The sequence below is a fragment of the Heterodontus francisci genome, chromosome 6 (genome assembly GCF_036365525.1).
Source record: "Heterodontus francisci isolate sHetFra1 chromosome 6, sHetFra1.hap1, whole genome shotgun sequence".
Lineage (NCBI taxonomy): Eukaryota > Metazoa > Chordata > Chondrichthyes > Heterodontiformes > Heterodontidae > Heterodontus > Heterodontus francisci.
In genome coordinates, this window is record NC_090376.1 from 70,973,268 (window position 1) to 70,995,013 (window position 21,746).

The 21,746-nt window shown below is 40.6% G+C and overlaps 1 protein-coding gene across 1 annotated transcript in view; it reads left to right on the plus strand.

The window, feature by feature from the left end:
* aff3 (AF4/FMR2 family, member 3) overlaps positions 1-21,746 on the plus strand; it is a 248,585-nt gene that overhangs the window by 177,676 nt on the left and 49,163 nt on the right. Inside the window, exons 8-10 of the mRNA XM_068034420.1 lie at positions 6,489-6,625; positions 6,811-6,874; positions 6,990-7,126. Of these exons, the coding sequence (XP_067890521.1) occupies positions 6,489-6,625; positions 6,811-6,874; positions 6,990-7,126 (338 nt within the window). The remainder of the gene's footprint in view (positions 1-6,488; positions 6,626-6,810; positions 6,875-6,989; positions 7,127-21,746) is intronic.

Genomic DNA, 21,746 nt, shown 5'->3' on the forward strand with positions numbered 1-21,746 from the left:
TGCTATAGTACATCCATACTGCTCACAATGACAAAGAATGAAGCAGGAGTGAGAGAATTAGAGAAGCTAAGTGTTCTGTATGCACAGGATTTCAGACACATTAAAAAATATGGAAAATTTCATAGTTTTCCCTCATCTACTGACATTTGAACATGAACTGGAAGATATACAGGAAAAGTAGAATGGAAATAAATCTGATGTTTAAAGTCTAATTGTGTTATGAGACCACTGGACAAATTTAGATTGATTTTTAGTGACGTAGTGATAGATCTACACATTGCAGCTCTGTTCTGTGAATGCACATACCTAAAATAAGGGAAAGAATGCTTACTCCTTATGAGTCCTTAAAATGATATGCACCTGGAAATTGCTGTACTGAAAATGTTTACACTAACACCTCCTCCAAGCTGCACAAGGAAAGTCTAGGCCACACCTACTGTGAACCCCCCTCCCCCCTCCCCACTTACTATTGGGGAACCTGTTGTCATTAATAAAATCATCTGGTATTAAGACCAGCATTTGACTTGCAGATTTATTTTAGTAGCGTAGGGTTAATATTACAGAATTAAACCTATTACTGATACTTGAGCACCTTTGTTGTCATAAGATTAAAATTATTTTCAGCATCACTGCATAAGCTGTAAACTTGAGTTGCTTGGCCTAGGGAGATAGCAGTTTCTTGAACCTATTATTCTTTACTATGTCACTCAGTTTGCATTTATCAATCTGATTATAATGTACGTTGTAAGTATCAGCTTCCTGAAAGCTGCAAAGACAATCATCAGCAATTTCCAGAGGGGTTTTCCCAATCGGCCTCTGTAACTTCAGTGTAAACCTCAGACAAGGGGTAAATGGAGTATCCACTAATTTTCCACCGAAGTTATGGCAGCAATTTGGGAGAACTTCTAAGATATTTCCTGGTGAATGTATTATTTGAAGTTTGATGGTATTTATCACATGTGCATAATGAATCTTTTTCATACTCAGTTGACTAAATAAAACATTTCTTTGCAGAACTGATAAATTTCAGTTTTGTTGCAATCAGCAGCTGTTGCACAAGCATGTGGTTGGAACCAGAACCACTGTTAGACCACAAGGAGAAAAAAGGAATGACCAAATTAAGTTAGTCTGTAACAGAAAACTTTATTTGTTCAGTTTTCTTTGGTTATGTTATTAGCCAATTCATTGCATTCTATAACAGCACTGTAATTATTGTCTGTGTTGGGACATGGTGATTCATTGCAAGGTCTGCACTGGTTCTTCACAGCTTAAAAATGACTTTGTAATTATTATTATTTACTTAAGTAAAAAAAAAGGCAGAAAGCAGCAAACCTCTTGGTTGATTTGCTTGTCCTCTGTTGTGTAATGGTCTGTTTTAGATGAGGTATAGCAGATATAGAGAGAAATATCAGCATTTCAAAAATTACACTTCAAAATTCCAGATATACTGGCAGCTCAATGAAACAAGTTAATTGCTTTCTTTCAATAGTGTATCCATTTGAATGGGCAAAACAACCAAGAGCATTATGATACATTTTTTACCCACATGATTAATCATACAGTATATATTTGACAACAATACTGAAACATTTTTACTAATCTCTATTTGTGACGAGGTGTATTTGGTTATGTTTGTTTCACTCTTTGACTGGATTTGGCCATTTGTTTGGTGTCAGAAGCAGACTGGTGGTCAAAAAGTGGAGCCTGCCTGATTAATTTCAAATGTAAAAAATTGATGGCAGCAGGCAAAATACTGCAGATGCTGGAATTATGAAGTTAATAAAGAAAATTCTGGAAACACTCAGCAGGTCAGGCAGCATCTGTAGAGAGAAAAGCAGGGTCAATGAGCTTTTGTCCAAACCCCCAGAATCTACATTAATGCTAAGTAAGTTACTTACTTATTGATTTTTATAAATATAGTCCTTTTCCCCTTCTCTTGTAATGTTTTCCAACTATGGGAGCTAACTGGTCTACCTTATCATTTCCTGTGAAGATTCTATTGGTTTAACTATCTTCTAATAACTCCATTTATCAACCAGAGTCAGCCATTTGTACACGCTTTGCCGTGGCCTTTCCGAATATTTGTAACTGGCACGCAGATTTAATTAGCCATCATACATTTAACTGAATAAATGACAACTTGTGTTTATTAAAAAAGGGTCCTTACTCTGCTCAGGTGTACAGTTCAGTCCTGTCCCCAAACCATTTCCAGTGACCCAGAATCTGATCCTTCATTGTCCAGGCCCATCTTGGCAGTGGGGAGTTCTGCCTCTAATGGTAATAAAATCTGTACTTCCTTAGTGATCACAAACTCAAGGCCTGCTTGGATTTCTGAAAGCCTGGAACTAGTTTTCTTGCTACAGGTTCACTGGCAGCCTGTTTGATTTGTGGGGATGGTTTTATAGGTATTAGTGCTTGGGAGGTGGTCGGAGTTTGAAGGCTTTGGGTTCAAATCCCACTCCAAGGCTTGAGCACAAAAATCATGGCTAACATTAGAGTGCAGTATTGAGGGAATGCCACACTGTTGGAGGTGCTGTCTTTGAGATGAGACATTAAACTGAGGCCCTCTCTACCCTCTCAGGTGGACATAAGTGGCACTAATTCAAATCCCCAGTCTCCTGGCCAATATTTATCCCTTAATTAACATCACAAAAACAAAATATCTGATCATTATCACATTTCTGTTTGTGGGAGCTTGTGGTGCACAATTGGCTGCCATGGTTAGCCTCCGCACCCCACCCCCCTCGCCTGCCAGCGGTTTATTAGCCAGATGGTGCAAGATAGTGGTGCAATCAGGGATTGGGTCGCAAGTGCCAGCAGCACCCACTATCCAGTCCCAGCAGCCGCTCTTTGGATCGCCACATAAAATCCTGGCCTGATTCTTCCTGTCTTTCCAACACAAAAGACCACAGGTGGTGTGTTGTAGAACTAGGGAACACACTGAATACTAAAATAAAAGCAAAACACTGCCGATGATGGAAATCTGAAACACAAACAAGAAATTCTGGAAATACTCAGCAGGTCTGGCAGCATCTGTGAAGAGAGAAGCAGAGTTAATGTTTCAGGTCAGTGACCCTTCTTCAGAACTGGCAAATATTAGAAATGTAAAAGGTTATAAGCTAGTAAAGCGGGGGTGGGGCAAGAGATAACAAAGGAGAAGGTTTTTCATGTTTGTACTTGCGGCTGTTCAATTTTCAATCCGTTAACACCCTATCTGTACTAATGCTTTGTCTTTCAACACATCATTAACATATTGTTTGCCTTTGCTCCAAGACCTTCTGGTCAGCTATTCTGTGACCTTGTCCTATCTACACCTTCTCCTTTGTTATCTCTTGCCCCACCCCCACTATACTTGCTTATAACCTTTTACATTTCTAATATTTGCCAGTTCTGAAGAAGGGTCACTGATCTGAAACGTTAACTCTGCTTCTCTCTTCACAGATGCTGCCAGACCTGCTGAGTATTTCCAGCATTTCTTGTTTTTATAACACATTGAATATTTGGTTCTCATACATTCACACTGTTAACTCATCAAGAGATTAAAAAGTTAACAATGTGTAATTTTCAAAGATATTTTTTCTCTCCTCTTCAGAAGGTATTGACTGCTTTTGGAGTTTGGTTTCATGGGAGCCAAGCAGCCTTCATGACCTTGCCATGTACATCAGATGTGCGATGATACAACATTCACGGAGTAACTCTGAAGAGTTATGATAAAACAGACTTTGTCTTTAAAAAATGAACCTATATTTTTTTAAAGTGAACAATGGTCCAAAATGGCCACCAAAGCAAAGGGGATTAACCTTTTGTATATTCAAATAAAGACAAAGGACAAATTTATTTTATTTATTTATTTAGAGATACAGCACTGAAACAGGCCCTTCGGCCCACCGAGTCTGTGCCGACCAACAACCACCCATTTATACTAATCCTACACTAATCCCATATTACTACCACATCCCCACCTGTTCCTATATTCCCCTACCACCTACCTATACTAGGGGCAATTTATAATGGCCAATTTACCTATCAACCTGCAAGTCTTTGGTGGTGGGAGGAAACTGGAGTACCCGTCGAAAACCCACGCAGATTCAGGGAGAACTTACAAACTCCACACAGGCAGTACCCAGAATTGAACCCAGGTCGCTGGAGCTGTGAGGCTGCGGTGCTAACCACTGCGCAACTGTGCCACCCAAAGAAGTTATTCTCAAGAAGTGTACAGTATCTGAGTGGACTGTCCACCCAGAAGTCGAGAGTTCAAAGCTCACCATGACATGTTCTGAAATGGAACTCACCATATCTGGTAACTTGTGAGAGAGCACTAGAAAACTGCTATGAAATTATATTTGTTGTCAAACCCTACTAGTTCAATAATGTCCATCCGGGAAAGAATCATGTCATCCGGTCTATCGACATCAGTCTCCAGTCTGACAATGCATGGTTGACATTAAATGTCATTAGGGCACCTGGTCATCAGACTTAAACACTGCCTTGCCACGTGATACCCCTATCCTTAGAGCAAATAAAAATACCTACATTTCATTTGCTTTTTAACATGGTAAATGTTGAAATTGTATAATTTTCTATACACATACACACACAAATCTTCAAAGTCAAAAGGTGATAATGAAACCCTTCACACACCTATCATAGAAACATTCCAGAATTCAATGTCTTCTTCTAAAACAAAGGAGGTATGAAGTAGCCATGTCCTGGGCCATTGAGCGATCACCATGGGACAGAAACCAGAATGTCTCCTAACAGGAGGTGAGAAGTGGCAGTTCTACCTTTAAAAAAGACAGCCAGAGAGAGAGAGAGAAACTGACCCAGAAGGTGAAGCTACTTGTAATTGCTGTCATTCCAGCATGCCAGAAAGCACATGCGCTGCTGGAAAAATCCAACATCTGCACCATACAGCAGAGAGAGAGCTAGGAATGACCCACCAACTTCAACAGAGTCTTCAATCAAGAGAGAAATCTACAATCATTGCAGGCCTGCAACTGTCTGGACTTTGAGTCTCAAGAGAATTCAACAGGTTTATCGTAACCCTATTCCTCCACAAAAACCCACCTACCTCTTTCCCTTCTCTATCTGTTTCTGTGTGTGTGTGTGTGTGTGTGTGTGTGTGTGTGTGTGTGTGTGTGTGTGTGTGTGTGTGTGTGTGTGTGTGTGTGTGTGTGTGTGTGTACGCTGCGTGAGTGGATGCGTGAGTGAATGCAGTTGCGACAATTTTGGGATAAGGCATATTGATCAATAAACAATTGACTTTCTGTTTTTAAAAACCTACAAGAAAGCATGTCGGTCTCTGTTTATTTGAAAAATAAAACACAAAGGGGATAAACTCTCAATACAAATTCACTTGCTGTGGTCAGGTGGGGAATTGAACAGTGGGAACTATCCACATCACACCACGTGGCTGTAACAACTTCATTCAAGTGGCTGTTCTTATTATGGAAATCAGATAAAATGTTGGCAGGATGTTCAACGGTCAGTGGCAATATAGACCAACCTGTTCCTGTCATCACCCACCTTTGACATACCCATGCAGCATGGGGAACAGTAATCAGGAGCATTGTTGATTTTTTTTTCCTCCTTAGCCTAGATAACCTGAGGCCAACTGTACTACTACAACTTCCACACCTGCAAAATGGCTATTGCAGCACACTCCAAGAATCGAGCCTAGGACCTCTGGTCCAAATCACTCAGCGTTGTGCTGCCATTACCACCTGAATCAATCCAGGAGCTATTTTAATGGCTACTAACAGGCTTATTAATAATTAATTGTGAAAGGATCTGTGACCCTTTGAGAATTATGTGAAGGACAGTTTGTGCTGTTCTGAGGAAGCAAGGATAATATTATGCAGATTTTTTAAAATGTTATTGTTCCTTTCCAGTTCCATCACATTTTCTCACTTCACAGGTTACTCTGCGCCAGCCATTTTCCACCAACTGGAAGGGGGGAACTATGCAGTTTCTTCCTTAATATCTGCCAATACAAATCCACATATGTAATCCAAGAGTTGGAGGGCAGCTTTTCCCTCTGTATTAAGCGATTCATTCCCTCTCAAGGCTAATGCCACTAATTATTCTGTGACTCATTTCTTCTCAAGACTCTTGCTGGCTCTGACTCACAGCTGTCAGAGATCCTGCCAGTACTGAATATTGTACTCTTTCACTTCTTGTGCAGTACCGTTAACAATTATGTTTTGCAGATAATAATATTGGAAGACACATGGAATCAAACTTACAGAAATCACTAACATAGTTAGAAGCAACTTCTTAGGTCTGCAAAATTTTTTACAGTGAATCTGTCCCTATTTACTGTACATGCAGTGTTTGATTAGCTGCTAATTAGTACATTGTAGCTATGGTCTGTCATAATGTCCAAACCTTTATAAACAGGTTTTATGAAGAATATTATTAACATGTTCTTTATTCTGATCTCTTTTGTAATAGACTACTAAAATTATTTTGCTGTATTTATGATGCAGAAAGAGCACCACATTAACTCAGAAAGCAATCGTTTTTGTAATAATCAATTATCTCAACCACCTCAAGCAAGTTCTTGGTCTTCAGCATCAGAGGAGCAACAAGATTTTAGGAGACCTATGCTTGTATTTGATGACATGTGAGTAAGGCATTTTGAAAAAGTTACATTATAATTCTTTTAAGTGTTAAGCACTTAAAAGGGCAATCAACACTGTACACACAATGTAACCTCTAGCAATTTTCAGTTGATTTATACAATTTTTGAGGTTAATCTACCTTGTAAATATTCACCAGTTTGGAACTTTTTGATTTTTATCTCTGTAGGCAACACAATGCAGAATACTACATGCAAGAGGCAAAGAGAATGAAGCACAAAGCTGATGCTGTGGTAAGTGTGGTTTTGTATTATGATTTTAATATATTAACTTTTTGAAAGGTGATACAATTTAATATGTCCTCATGAGAACATTTCAATGCTGAGGTTATTTTTGTGTTTTGTTTAGGTGGAAAAATTCGGAAAGGCAGTGAATTATATAGATGCAGCATTATCTTTTATTGAGTGTGGCAATGCAATGGAGCATGGACCCCTTGAAGCCAAATCTCCATATAGGATGTATTCTGAAACAGTGGAACTTATCAGGTATGTTAAAAATGCTAAGATCATTGATTGCAGGAAATGGATAATAGTATACATAGTTAATGCAAAGATTTAGCTAAGGCAATTCAGTGCAATGAAAAAGTGCATATATGTGAGCGGGAACCTTGGCCTAAAAATTCCTGGGAAAGCCTGTTTGGACTGGCTGCACAACTGACCCATGCTCATTTACAGGGTAAAAGGTTATTAACATATTGCAGGCAGATGTCCGTGTCATTTACGGTGCTAAAGGGGCACCAGCCTTGGATAGGGGAAATAATTTTGTTGCCGCAGCTAAGTAGACCAGCAGTCCTGGCTCAACATGTTTAAAATGTTTTCTGTGCTGCCACTTTCCAATTAGCCCAATTTCAGTGATTGATTGCTTTCAGGAAATCAGCCTTTTAAATTCTCCTTGAGGCACTTTGCAACACTGGCTTTCAGAAGCCAAGCATTGCTAAGGTACAAATAATAGGAAATATGGTATACAACTTATTTTCCTTATTTGTATAGCATCACAATATGCATGCCCATATGTGGACAGGGATATCATGAGTCCACTCAACTTCAGATAGAATTTCTAATTGGCAAAATTCTACCCCCACTTGCCCAGACAATGGCATTTTTCTACCTCCTTGTTCCTGGTATTTGAGGGCCTTATCTGAGGGCCTTTCAAAAAGACTGAAAGTATGGCTAGTGTTGGGAAGTGAAAATAACACATTAGTGCAATAGAGATTACAATTGTGAGTTTGAACTAAGGCACATTGTTGGGCAGATTTAAGTGAGTTTTACTCTGCAGTTGCTATGCAATTCCTGACCTGCTTGATGCTAACACTGTGTGCTTGAAATAGTAAATTGTTTCACTCCTCAATGTTAATATCCTTCATCTTGATAAACTCATCCAACATTTTTCAAATTTTATTTCAATATTAGGAACATAACAATGTAAGAATTAGAAGAAGCCATTCACCCTATCCAGTTTATTTCACAGCAAGGAGTAGCATGCACAGGGACTGGATTGCAAGAAATTGCAAGCATTAATTGCAGGATATTTGCAGTTGATTTCCTACTGTGCACTCCTTTAAGCTTCCTGCTGGAAGTGCGGGAATGCGGAATCTCTCTTCATATGTGTAAATCATAGAATTTATTTTCCGGGTCTTCCCATGCCACAAGCGCACATTGTAATGACATGAGAGAAAATTGCAGGTGGTGAACCTGTAGCACAGTACATCAATGCATGTGATGACATGGAAACGCTACCTTCATGCTCAGAGAAGGAAGAAGTCATTTTGAATAAAGGTTGAGATATTGCAGAGTCTCCAAAAAGCTGCTGTTCAAATTGCTAAGATACCTGGTGATAGAATTAGGATGGAAATGGAAGCTGTAAAGCTCCCATATCATCTCACACTAGAACAAAATTTTCAAGATATATAGAGACATTTAGAACAATGCTTCAAAGTACTGCAACAGTAACTAGCGTACAAGTTAAAATAGATAAGCTGCAGACCGGAAAGCTTTAATAAATGCAATACCTGAGAAAGTAACAGGGATGTACATTACATTTACCTACGGAGTGGAAGAGGGTAAATGAAATATGAAATTAATGGCCAAGCTTGAGGTATATTTCACACCTCAGAAGAATCTTACTTACAAAAGATATGCCTTTAATATGAGATTCAAGCACAAGGATTGATTGGTATGCCATAGGCTTGTGAACAAGGACCAAGGGGTAGAATTTCCACAGAGGTTCTAGATCTCCCACTGTAGATTAGGTGGAAGATCAGTGCAAACCCCAAAGAAACACCATTTACAGTGTTAACACCATTTCCTGGGGCTTCTACTGATCTTCCACTGAAGTTATGTCAGGAGATTGGAGAATCCACACCTTAATTATTGGCACAAATCTTCTCAGTTTGGCTCCCTCATTGAACAGAGAATTGTAGTTATAAAATAAAGATGATCAAATAAGAGCCAGATACCTGAAGCAAGAGTTTAGAGTTATAGGAACATAGGAAATTGGACCAGGAGTCAGCCATTCTGCCCATCGAGGCTGTTCCATCATTCAAACAGATCATGGCTGATCATCTCCCTCTATGCCATTTTCCCCCATTATCCCTATATCCCTTGATGTCATTAGTATCCAGAAATCTATCGATTTCTGTCTTCAACTTGCTCAATGATTGAGCTTCCACAGCCCTCTGGAGTAGAGAATTCCAAAGATTCACCATCCTCTGAGTAAAGAAATTCCTCCTCATCTCAGTCTTAGTTGCCTGCCCCTTATTCTGAGACTATGTCCCCTGGTTCTAGACTCACCAGCCAAGGAAACATCTTATCCACATCTACCTTGTCACACCCTGTAAGAAGTTTGTAAGTTTCAATGAGATCACCTCTCACTCTTCGAAACTCTAGAGAATACAGGCCCACTTTCTGCAGTCTCTCCTTATAAGACAATCCTGCCATCCCAGGGATTAATCTGGTGAACCTCCACTGCACTTCCTCTATGGCAAGTATATCCTTCCTTAGGTAAGGAGACCAAAACTGTACACAATACTCCGGGTGCGGTCTCACCAAGGCTCTACACAATTGCAGCAAAATATCTTTACTCCTGTACTCAAATCCCCTTGCAATGAGGGCCAACATACCATTTGCCTTCCTAATTGCTTGCTGCACCTGCATACTAGCTTTGAATGATTCATGAACAAGGGCACCCAGGTTATAGAAATCCGTTGATATTTGTATAGCAGCAGAAGCTAGCAAAACATAATTAAAGAACCTATGTAATGCTGTCAGTTCTATAAATGATGTGAATGGAGCAGAGATGTCACTTTTCACAGTTGTGGGGAAAAAATTATATTTAACTGATTAACTAATCATGGTAGTTAGTGTAGTAAAGGGAAAAACTGCCCAGTGTATGGTCAAGCGTCTATGCAGTATGAAAAACAAAACTATTTTGCAAAAGTGTGCAAAGCCAAAGCAAAAGACTCCTGATCAGATAAAAGAATGCAAGAAAGTTCACACAATGGAAGAGTAACCTGAGAGATTGAGAATGATTTGTTTTATGGATGAGATTCAGACAGGAGATTCTGTTCAGTCTGCAGGTCAACCTCAAGATAAATGGCAACCATGAACTGATAATTTTAAATTAGACACTGGAGCTCAATTTAACATCATATCACAGTCAGTTTACAGAGTTTAAGTACAAAATTGAGAAAGTCTAACTAAAGGTGTTGGTGTATTCTGGCCACAAAATCAAGTCATAGGAAAATATGATGTGGTGTGTGGATATAAAAACAAATAACAAAGATTAAAATTCAAAATCCTGGAACAGCAAGTAGACAAGTATTCTAGAATTTAGGATTGATAAAAAGAGTTGATATAACCACTAACAATAAATGCAGTATTAGACAAGTTGGCTAACATGTGTAACAGCTTAGAATTTGTAGCAAGAAAGCATAGCATATGACAACAGCCAAACATTCAGCAGGGAAAAGCTGGTTGCACTCTTTGATAATACATGATGAGTTAGATAGAATGGAGAAACCTGAGGCAATAAAGTTGAAGAACCAAGCCTGTTGATCAGCAGTATGGTGACAGTAGTTAAACCAAACAATGAACAAGTATGAATATGCCTGAACCCTAAAGATTCAAATTAATCTATAAAAAGAGAACATTATCAAATGGAGAAAAGTATCATGGGTATCAAATGCTCAGATAGAATCATAGAAATTTACAACAAGGAAGGAGGCCATTCAGGCCACCGTGTTTTGCACTGGCTGAAAAGTAGCCATCCAATCCAATCCTACTTTCCAGCTCATGGTCCATAGCCTTATGCATGTCAAGTGCATATCCAAGTACTTTTTAAATGTTATGAGGGTTTCTGCCTCTACCACCCTTTCAGGCAATGAGTTCCAGATCTCCACCACCCTCTGGGTGAAAAGATTTCCCCTTGAATCATACGAACATACAAACATATGAACATACAAAATTCGGAGCAGAAGTAGGCCATTCGGCCCCTCGAGCCTGCTCCGCCATTCAATAAGATCATGGCTGATCTGTTTGTGTTTCAAATTCTGCACTCCCATCTAACCCCGATAACCTTTAATTCCCTTGCCTAACAAGAATCTATCTACCTCCGCCTTAAAAATATTCAATGACCCCGCCTCCACCACCTTCTGAGGCAGAGCGTTCCAAAGTCGCACAACCCTCTGAGAGAAAAAAATTCCCCTCATCTCTGTCCTAAAAGGGTGATCCCAATTTTAAAACAGTGTTCCCTAGTTCTGGACCCACCCACAAGAGTAAACATCCTTTCACATTCACCTTGTCAAGACTATTCAGGATCTTATATACTTCAATCGTCTCCCCTCACTCTTCTAAACTCCAGTGAAAACGAGCCCAGTCTGTCCAACCTTTCCTCATAAGACAACCCGCTCATTCCTAGTAAACCTCTGAACCGCCTCCAACAATCCCCTCTAAACCTCCTACCTCTTAGCGTAAATCCAAGCCTCCTGGTTATGAACCCCTCAACCAAGGAGAATAGGGCCTTCCTATCCACTCTATCTAGACCCGTCATAATTTCATACACTTCAATTAGGTATCCTCTCAGCCTCCTCTGTTCCAAAGAAAACAACTCTAGCTTATACAGTCTTTGCTCATAACTAAAATCATCCAGTCCAGGCAACATCCTCAAAAGTCTCCTCTGTACCCTCTCTAGGGCAATCACATCTCATGGTGACCAAAACTGCACACTACTTCAGCTGTGCCCTAACTAGTACTTTATACAGTTCCAGTATAAACTCCCAGCTCTTATATTCTATGCCTTCTTGACCACCGTATCTGCCTGTCCAGCCACCTTCAGAGATCTGTGGACATGCACTCCAAGGTCCTTCTGTTAGAAAAACATAGAAAATAGGAGCAAGAGTAGGCCATTCGGCCCTTCGAGCCTGCTCCGCCATTCATCATGATCATGGCTGATCATCCAACTCAGTAACCTGTTCCCGCTTTCACCCCATATCCTTTGATCCCTTTAAACCCAAGAGCTATATCGAACTCCTTCCTGAAAACATACAATGTTCTTCTACACTTCTCAGTATCCTACCATTAAGTGTGTATCCCCTTGTCTTGTCAGCCTTCCCCAAATGCATTACCTCACACTTCTACGGATTGAACTCCATTTGCCACTGTTCCATCCAACCTGACTAGTCCATTGATAGCTACCTGCAGTCTACAGCTTTCTTCTTCATTATCAACCACATGGCCAATTTTTGTATCATCTGCAAATTTCTTAATCATATCTCCTATATTCAAGTCCAAATCATTGATATATACTACAAAAAGCAGTGGAACTTGTACTGAGCACTGCAGAACCCCACTGGAAACAGCCTTCCAGTCACAAAAACACCCATTCACCATCACCCTTTGCTTCCTGCCTCTGAGGCAATTTTAGATCCAACTCGCCACTTTGCCTTGGATCCTATGGGCTTTTACATTCGTGAACAGTCTACCATGTGGGACCTTATCAAAAGTCTTCCTAAAAATCCATATAGACTACTTCAAATGCACTACCCTCATCGATTCTCCTTCTTTCCTCCTCAAAATATTCAGACATGCTAGTCAGACACGACTTTCCCTTAACAAATCCAGACTGACTGTCTTCGATTAATCCCTGTCTTTCTAAATGGAGATTAATCATGATCCTCAGAATTTTTTCCAAAAGCTTTCCCACCATCGAGGTTAGGCTGACTGGCCTGTAATTACTTGGTCTATCCCTTTCTCCTTTTTTAAACAATGATATATTGTTAGCTGTCCTCCAGTCCTCTGGCACCATCCCTGTAGCCAGAGAGGATTGGAAAATGATGGTCAGGATCTTTAAATTGGTGCTAATTGTGGCTACTGGCAATTACAATTAAATGGAGATTCATGAAAGTTGTGCATGTTTAATAGTTCTTTTAACAGTTCTTTTAACATGTAAAATGCCTTTAGGATCACTGCAACTCTATAGCTATTCCAACTTAAATGTCACAAGTCCTAGACGGCAGTTATACTGTATCATACCCTCAATTGGAGAAAAAACGAATAGAAACAAGGCTGGAAAAAGTCTTACAACAAGTAAGGGAATACCACCAGGAACACAACAATAATTACAAGTTCAACATACAAGAAGTCAGTAACATAAAACACACACTCACAGTAGAAGGAGTTGAAATTACCTACTTGAAACTGATGGTAAAGATGATCAAACAATTATGGTTGCTAACTTGTTTCCTGAATTCAAAAGCAGTAATAGTTGAAATGTTAACGGAAACTGAGAAAGAACAATCATTACAAAAGTAAAAATCCCTGATTTTTCGTAGATGAACCAAAGAAGGGCTTAAAGACTACCAGGCTCTTGTACCTTTTTTGTTGTTTGTTCTCAGGATGTGGGTGATACTGGCAAGGCTGTATTTGTTGCTCATTCGTGGCCGTGAAAACAGTAAGACTTCTGCTTAATGATTGTTTGTATAACTGAATGGCTTTTTCATCCATTTCAGAGAACATATAAAAGTCAACCACAGAATGTGGGACTGGAGTCCTTTCCAGGAGTCATTTGGGTTTTACAACAAACCAGTAGCTTTCATGGTCATTTTTCTGGTACCAGCCCAAAGGTTAACAGATTTATTGAATTCAGATTTATGACTTGCAAATTGGAAATTGAATTCATGACCTTTGGCTGTGAAATCATTAGTATAACCATTAGACTATCATATCAGCCAGAGAAAGCTTACTTTGGGAAAATACATCAAAACCATCAAGGAATAGAAAACTGCAAGAGATGTCTTGTTCTGACCCAGTGGGCTGAAGTTTATCAGCCCTATGGCGACAGACTGGCAGGCGGGAGGGCTGGTAATATGGCAGGGGAAGGCGTCTGGGGAGGAGCCTGATGTCTTCCTGCCGCTTTGGCATAATACCAGTGGTGGGAACCTCAGCGAAGCGGCCGCTACTTAAGTGCCCAACTAAGGGCCACTTTCCGCCCCGCAGGCATTTTGTCCGTGTCAGGAGGGCCCACTGCCATGTAGGGAGACCACCAGATAAACCCTGGCAGCCTCTCAGCAGGTTCCCGGGGGTGGTGGGGGGAGTGGGGTGGGTTGGGGACAGTGAGCCCTCCTTAATGACCGCTCCATGGCCCATGGAGGGAACCCCAGCAGGAATGGCTGCCCCTGCGGCTAAGGTGTCACTGCTAAAATATGCACCTCCCCACTCAAAACACCAGGGCGTGCTTGCCTGGTCCCAGCTTACTCAACAGAGCTTACCTCGTCTTCAAGGGCGCGTTGCCATTGAACAGCCCTCTTCTTCATGCTGCAGTCTCAGCATCTCAGCAGTAGCCATCTCTAATGGGCCAGCAGCTCCGGGAGGAGGGCTGCCGTCCTCAATTGGATGGCAGCCCTGGTGGTGCCCCTTAATTGGCTACTGCCGGTAAAATGCTGCCCCACCCCCACCCGGGTCCCACTACCCACTGGCGCGGGGTCGGCACCCACTTTTGGTCCTGGCAGCAGGACTTCTCGACATCTGAGAAAATTAGGCCCGGTATGTGAGCACAAATTGCAGATGTATTTAGCTAATGTCCAACATGTGACATATAACAGAAAGATAATGTGCAAAGAGCCAATGAAATCATATAACATCCTGAGCAGACCTTGTTAGAAGGCTGGCATGGATATATTTGATTTTTATTCAAATTATTATTTATTTGTCATAGATTTCTTTTCAAATTGCTTGAACACAGTTCCTTTCAGAATTCAAAAGTTAGTGCATATTGCAAGCAGCAATCATTGGATATGGATCCCAGTTGAAGTTGTTTTAGATCATGTACCTTGATTTGCAAGTACAGAGTCCAGAAATTTTCGTGAAGCCTACAATGTCAACCACCCAACCTTCTCACTGACGCCCCTACAATTTAATGGGAAATCTGATAATGCTGCTCTAATTGCAAAGTATGTGAAGGAAGCAAAAGGTCAAGATGCACATCTAGCCCTATTTTATCATCATAATGTTTTTGTTGCTGAGCCACAGAACACTTCCCACCTCAAATGACCAATGATCAAAACAAAACTTATCAAAGGACTTTCATGACAGCTTAAGTGCAACAAAAGTAAGAAAGAGATTTACATTTACTGAGTATTACAACTTGTGGTTCCCAGATCTCCGAAATAATCACACTTTTTGAGCTTGCATTCTTTAAATTTTACACATCTCTACACATGTGGTCTAATGATACAATGTGTCATTGGAACACAGACTGTACTGCAGTAGTGGTTGATGTGGTGTTATGGATATACATGTATACATACACATGGACAATATAGATCCTAGATCATTTTAGAATAATATAACAATATACATCCCCCTCTTTCTTAGAAAAAAGCATAGTGGTAATGTCACTGAACTAGTAATCCAATGGCCCAGGTTAATGTTCTGGGGACACAAGTTCAAATCCTACCATGGCAGCTGGTGGAATTTAAATTGAATTAATTAATAAATTCAATTCATTAATAAAAATCTGGAATTGGAAAGCTAGTCTCAGTAATGGTGCCATGAAACTATCATCGATTGTCGTAAAAACTCATCTGGTTCACTAATGTCCTTCAAAGAAGGAAATCTGCCTCCCTTTCCTGGTCTGGTCTATATGTAACTCTGGACCCACAGCAATGTGGTTGACTCTTAACTGCCTTCTGAAATGGCCTAATACGCCACTCAGTTGTCAAGGGAAATTAGGGATGGGCAACAAATGCTGGCCTTGCCAGTGATGCCCACATCCCATGAAAGAATAGAAATTAAAATTACAATTTCTTTTTATCAGCATAACTTTTCTAAACATTAACTTTTTTTCTGGCTACTAAAAAAAATATCTGATCAACTTCTACAACTAAAACTCTTCTATTGCTCATTTTCTTTCAAAGCATTGTTCAAGATATTGTTTTGGTGTTCAGATGTTGTGCCTCCATCTAGTGGATCAGGTGTCGTCATCCCTGTCTATGATGAGTTGGCGCTCTGTACCGGCGTTGTTGTGCATGCTGCTCCTTGTTGCAGAAGTTGTGCTTGATGTTGGTGATGTTGTGTCACTCGCTGGTGATGTTGCTAATGTTCCACCACTTGTTGGAGATATTGTTGATGTTGTGTCACCTGTTGGTGATGTTCCTGATGACCTTTTTTACTTTACAAATTCTGGTGTAGGCCGAATATGGATTCTGTTCCTTCTCAACTGCTTTCAGATTCGTTGATGTTGGAGCCTCAGCTTTACCAACAACTTTTGCTGGGTTCCTGGTTTTCAGGATTGGGTCCTTATTGAATGGCATAAATTGTCTGCTCAATAACTCAGGCAATGTTTGTTGACGTGCTGACTTCCTTCTACCTGTGCATCAGTGATTTTTCATCTTACTTCCCCATGGTCATTTGGAGGATGTATTTTGGTTGGTTGAGTTGTCTTCTATTTTCTGCCATTCAGTATCTTTGCAGGCGATTTCATGTCGGCCTTGAGATGTGTAGCTTGGAGTGACAATAAGGCAAGGTTTAGGTCATCCTTTGTCTCTCAGCATTTTATGAGGGTCCATCTGGACATGTCTTTCTATAAAACCATGCCCCCTTGGGTCATGTGGTGACATAGTTATGATGCTGAATCCATACTGTTCAGCAAAGTCCTTAATCTCTCTGGAGATGAATTGGGTTTCATTATCACATATCACCCTTTCTGGAATCCCTTGCTTATCAAACAGGACTCATACTGCTGTGGTGATTGTAGTAGCTCTTAAATCTTTTACCTTTCTGATGAAGGAGAACTTTTGAGTAATAGTCTGCTACTATAAGATACCATTCTTGGTTCTGTGTGAATAGTTGACTCCCACAGTATGCCAGCGTCAGGGTGGTACCTCACCAGCCATCATCTCCTCTTTTGGCTGTGTATTTCTATACTTCTGGCATACCCTGTATGTAGATACCATTTTTTCAATGTCTTTGTAGATGCCTATCCAGTACACAGCTGATCTGGCTCTAAGTTTACACGTCTCCATTCCCACATGACCTTCATGTATCTTCTTGCAAAGTTCTCTCTGCATCATTTTGGGTACAATGATTCTGGATCTGGCCAGCAAAACACCATCTTCTAATGAGATGTCATATCTGATTGACCAATACTGCTGTACTGGTTTTGTTTGCTCCACCTTATCCATCCATCCCTGAATCACTTGCTGAGAGAGCATCTGTAACTCTTCCTCTTTACTGATCATAGCTCTGATTTGACTTTCGGTGGTGTTGCATTCACTATGTAATATATCTTTATACCTAGATCTTTTAACAGGCCCTTTGGGCCTGCTCTGCCACTCAATACGTTCATGGCTGAACTTATTACTCCACATTTCCACCTACCCCCGATAACCTTCCACCACCACCCCCCCCCCCCCCCTTGTTTATCAAGAATCTATCTACCTCTGCCTTAAAAATATTCAAAGACTCTGCTTCCACCGCCTTTTGAGGAACAGAATTCCAAAGACTCACGACCCTCTGAGAGAAAAAATTTCTCCTCATCTCTGTCTTAAATGGGTGACCCCTTATTTTTAAACAGTGACCCCTAGTTCTAGATTCTCCCTCAAGAGGAAACATCCTTTCCGCATCCACCCTGTCAAGGCTCCTCAGGATCTTATATGTTTCCTTCAAATCACCTCTTACTCTTCTAAATTCCAGTGGATACAAGCCTAGCTGTAAGACAGTCTGCTCATTCCAAGTATTAGTCTAGTAAACCTTTTCTGTACTGTCTCCAATGCATTTACATCATTCTTTAAATAAGGAGACCAGTACTGTACACATTACTCCAGATGTGGTCTCACCAATACCCTGTATAGCTGAAGCATAACCTCCCTACTTTTGTATTCAATTCCCCTTGCAATAAATGATAACATTCTATTAGTTTTCCTAATTACATGCATACTAACCTTTTGCGATTCATGCAGTAGGACACCCAGATCCCTCTGCAATTCAGAGCTCTGCAATCTCTCACCATTTAGATAATATGTGTCTTTTTTATTCTTCCTGCCAAAGTGGGCAATTTCCCATTTTCCCACATTATACTCCATTTGCCAGGTCTTTGCTCACTCACTTAACCTATCTATATCCCTTTGTAGCCTCCTTATGTCCACTTTACAAGTTATTTTCCTACCTATCTTTGTATCATCAGCAAATTTAGCAACCATGCCTTTGGCCCCTTCATCTCAGTCATTTATATAAATTGTAAAATGTTGAGGTCCCAGCACAGATCCCTGTGGCACACCATTCATATCTTGCCAACCAGAAAATGACCCATTTATGCCTACTTTCTGTTCCCTGTTAGCTAACCAATCTTCTATCCATGCCAATATGTTACCATCTACACCATGAGCTTATATTTTCTGCAATAACCTTTGATTTGGCATCTTATCAAATGCCTTCTGGAAATCTAAGTACAATACATCCACTGATTCCCCTTTATCCACAGCACATGTAACTCCCTCAAAGAACTCCAATAAATTGGTTTAACATGATTTCTCTTTCACAAAACCATGTTGACTCTGCCTGATTACCTTGAATTTTTCTAAATGCCCTGCTATAACGTCTTTAATAATAGCTTCTAACATTTTCCCTAAGACAGATGTTAAGCTAACTGGCCTGTAGCTTCCTGCTTTCTGTCTCCCTCCCTCCCTTTTTGGATAAAGGAGTTACATTCACTATTTTCCAATCTAATGGAACCTTCCCCAAATCTAGGGAATTTTGGAAAATTAAAACTAACACATCAACTATCTCACTAGTCACTTATTTTAACACCCTAGAATGAAGTCCATCAGGACCTGGGGACTTGTCAGCCCGCAGCTCCAACAATTTGTTCAGTACCACTTCCCTGGTGATTGTAATTTTCTTGAGTTCCTCCCTCCCTTACATTTCCTGACTTACAGCTAATACTGGGATGTTACTTGTATCCTCAATAGTGACGAAAAATGCAAAATACCTATTCAATTCATCTGCCATCTCCTTATTATCCATTATTAATTCCCCAGACTCACTGTCTGTAGGACCAACGCTCACTTTGTTAACTCTTTAAAAAATATCTATTGAAACTCTTACTATCTGTCTGTATATTTCTAGCTACCTTTCTCTCATACTCTAATTTTACCTTCCTTATTAATCTTTTAGTCATTCTTTTTATATTCTGTCCAATCTTCTGACCTGCTTACCATCTTTGCGCAATTATAGGCTTTTTCTTTAAGTTTGATACTATCTTTAACTGTTTTAGTTAACCACAGGTGGCAGGCCCACCCTTGGAATTTTTCTTTCTCGTTGAAATGTATCTATTCTGTGCATTCTGAAATATTGCCTTAAATGTCTGCCACTGCATCTCTATTGACCTATTCCTTAACCTGATTTGCCAGTTCACTTTAGCTAGCTCTGCTTTCATGCCCTCATAATTGCCCTTATTTAAGTTTAAAATATTAGTCATAGGACCCACTTTTCTCTTCCTCAAACTGAATGTAAAATTCAATCATATTATGATCACTGCTACCTAGGCGTGCCTTAAATATGAGGTCATTAATTAATCCTATCTCGTTGCACAATACCAGGTCTAGTATAGCCTGGTTGGCTCGAGAACATGTTGTTCTAAGAAATTATCCTGAAAGCATTCTTTGTACTCTTCATTTAGGCTACCTCTGCCCATCTGATTTTTCCAGTCGATATATAGTTAAAATCCCCCATAATCATCTCTGTACCTTTCTGACAAGCTGTTGATTTACTCTTAGATTTGTACGCTCTGTCCCTTCCTGTCACAGTCTATTTATCATTTCCCATATTAATACCTTTCTCTCTTGCCTTGTCTCTACTACTTGATTTAACATATCTTCCCAAATTTGAGCCCTTGCCCCCACTATTCAGTTTAAAACCCTCTCTACTTCCTTAGTTATGTGGCTCGCTAGAACACTGTCCCCAGCATGGTTCAGGTGTAGACCGTGCCAACGGTACAGCCACCACTTAAGAACCGGAACCCACTTCTACCACACCAGTCTTTGAGCCACACATTAATTTCTCTAATCATATTTGCCCTATGCCAATTTGGCTCAGATAATAATCCAGAGATTATTACCTTTGAGGTTCTGCTTCTTAATTTGGCGCCTAGTTCCTCATACTGACTACGCAGAACCTCTTTCATTGTCCTGCCTACGACTGGATCCTCCCCCTCCCATTGTAAGTTCATCTCCAGCCCTGAGCAGATGTTCCGAACCCTGGCACCGGGCAGGCAACAGAGCCATCTGTATTCTCGTTCTTTGCTGCAGAGAACAGTGTCAATCCCCCTAACTATACTGTTCCCTACTACCACTACATTCCTTTTTTCTCCATCCACTTGAATGGCTTCCTGTACCATGATGCCATGGTCAGATTGCTTATCCACCCTGCAGCCCCCACTCTCATCCAAACAAGCTGAAAGAACCTCAAACCTGTTGGACAATCGTAAAGGCTGAGGCTCCTGAACTCCTGCACTCTGGGTCCCCTTACCTGCCTCGCCTGCAGCCACACTCTCCTGTCCTTGACCACTGATCAAACCGGGAGACCCTATCCTAAGGGGTGTGACCACCTCCTGGTACAAAATGTCCAGGTAACCTTCCCCCTCCCTTTTGTGTGGCAGTGTCTGCAGCTCCAACTCCAGTTCAATGACTCTGAGCTGAAGCACTTCGAGCCGCAAACACTTACTACAGACGTGTTGCCTTGAATCACACTGGCATCCAGGAGCACCCACATGCTGCAGCTGTGACACATCATCTGTCCTGACATCCTTAATATGTTTAATTAACTACTTAAATATTTTATTCAATTATTTATTTTATTTTCCTTTTTTTATATATTTTATTAAGCTTACCACTAGTTCCTTTACTATTTTAAACGTTAGGATTAGAATGGACCTTAATCACTTGCCAGATATTCCCCATCAGGTAGCTTCTTCCCAAACCAATCACCTACCTACTTGCCTGTGATGGTTGATGCTATATTTTATTTAAATTAAATTAAATTAAGAGCTTACACGTATACTCACCCCAGCGGCTCTCTGTTTCCCTGCTCTCACTGTTGATTGTGATGTCACTCTGATGTCACTTTTCGATTTTTCCCTGCTCCGCTCCTGACATGCTCCTCTCTGTCTGTCTGTCTCCGGTCTCTGACTCTGGGCTTTTGGTGCTCTTTTTAAACCTCCGCTCCCACCGTACTCCTCTCTCTCTCTCCACTCCTGCCGTGCTCCGCTCTCTCTCGCTCTGTCTCCAGTCTCTTGTGTTTCAGTTGTGGTGACAGACGAGATAGAGTATCCACTAGCACTATTTCTTTTCCCGCTTGTATTTCAGAGTGAAATCGTAACTCTGAAGCCTCAGGAATAACCTCTGTAATCTTGCTGGTGCTCAACACAGATTTTTCTACTAGATGATCACTGTCCACTATGAATTTTCTTCCATAGAGATATGCGTGGAATTCTCGCATCCATATGCCACTGCTAAAAGCTCTCTTTCTATGTTGGCATATCTGGTCTCAGCTCATGTTAGAGCTTTGGATGTAAATGCTATCGTCTTTCCTTCTTGTACCAGGGCCGCTCCCAGTC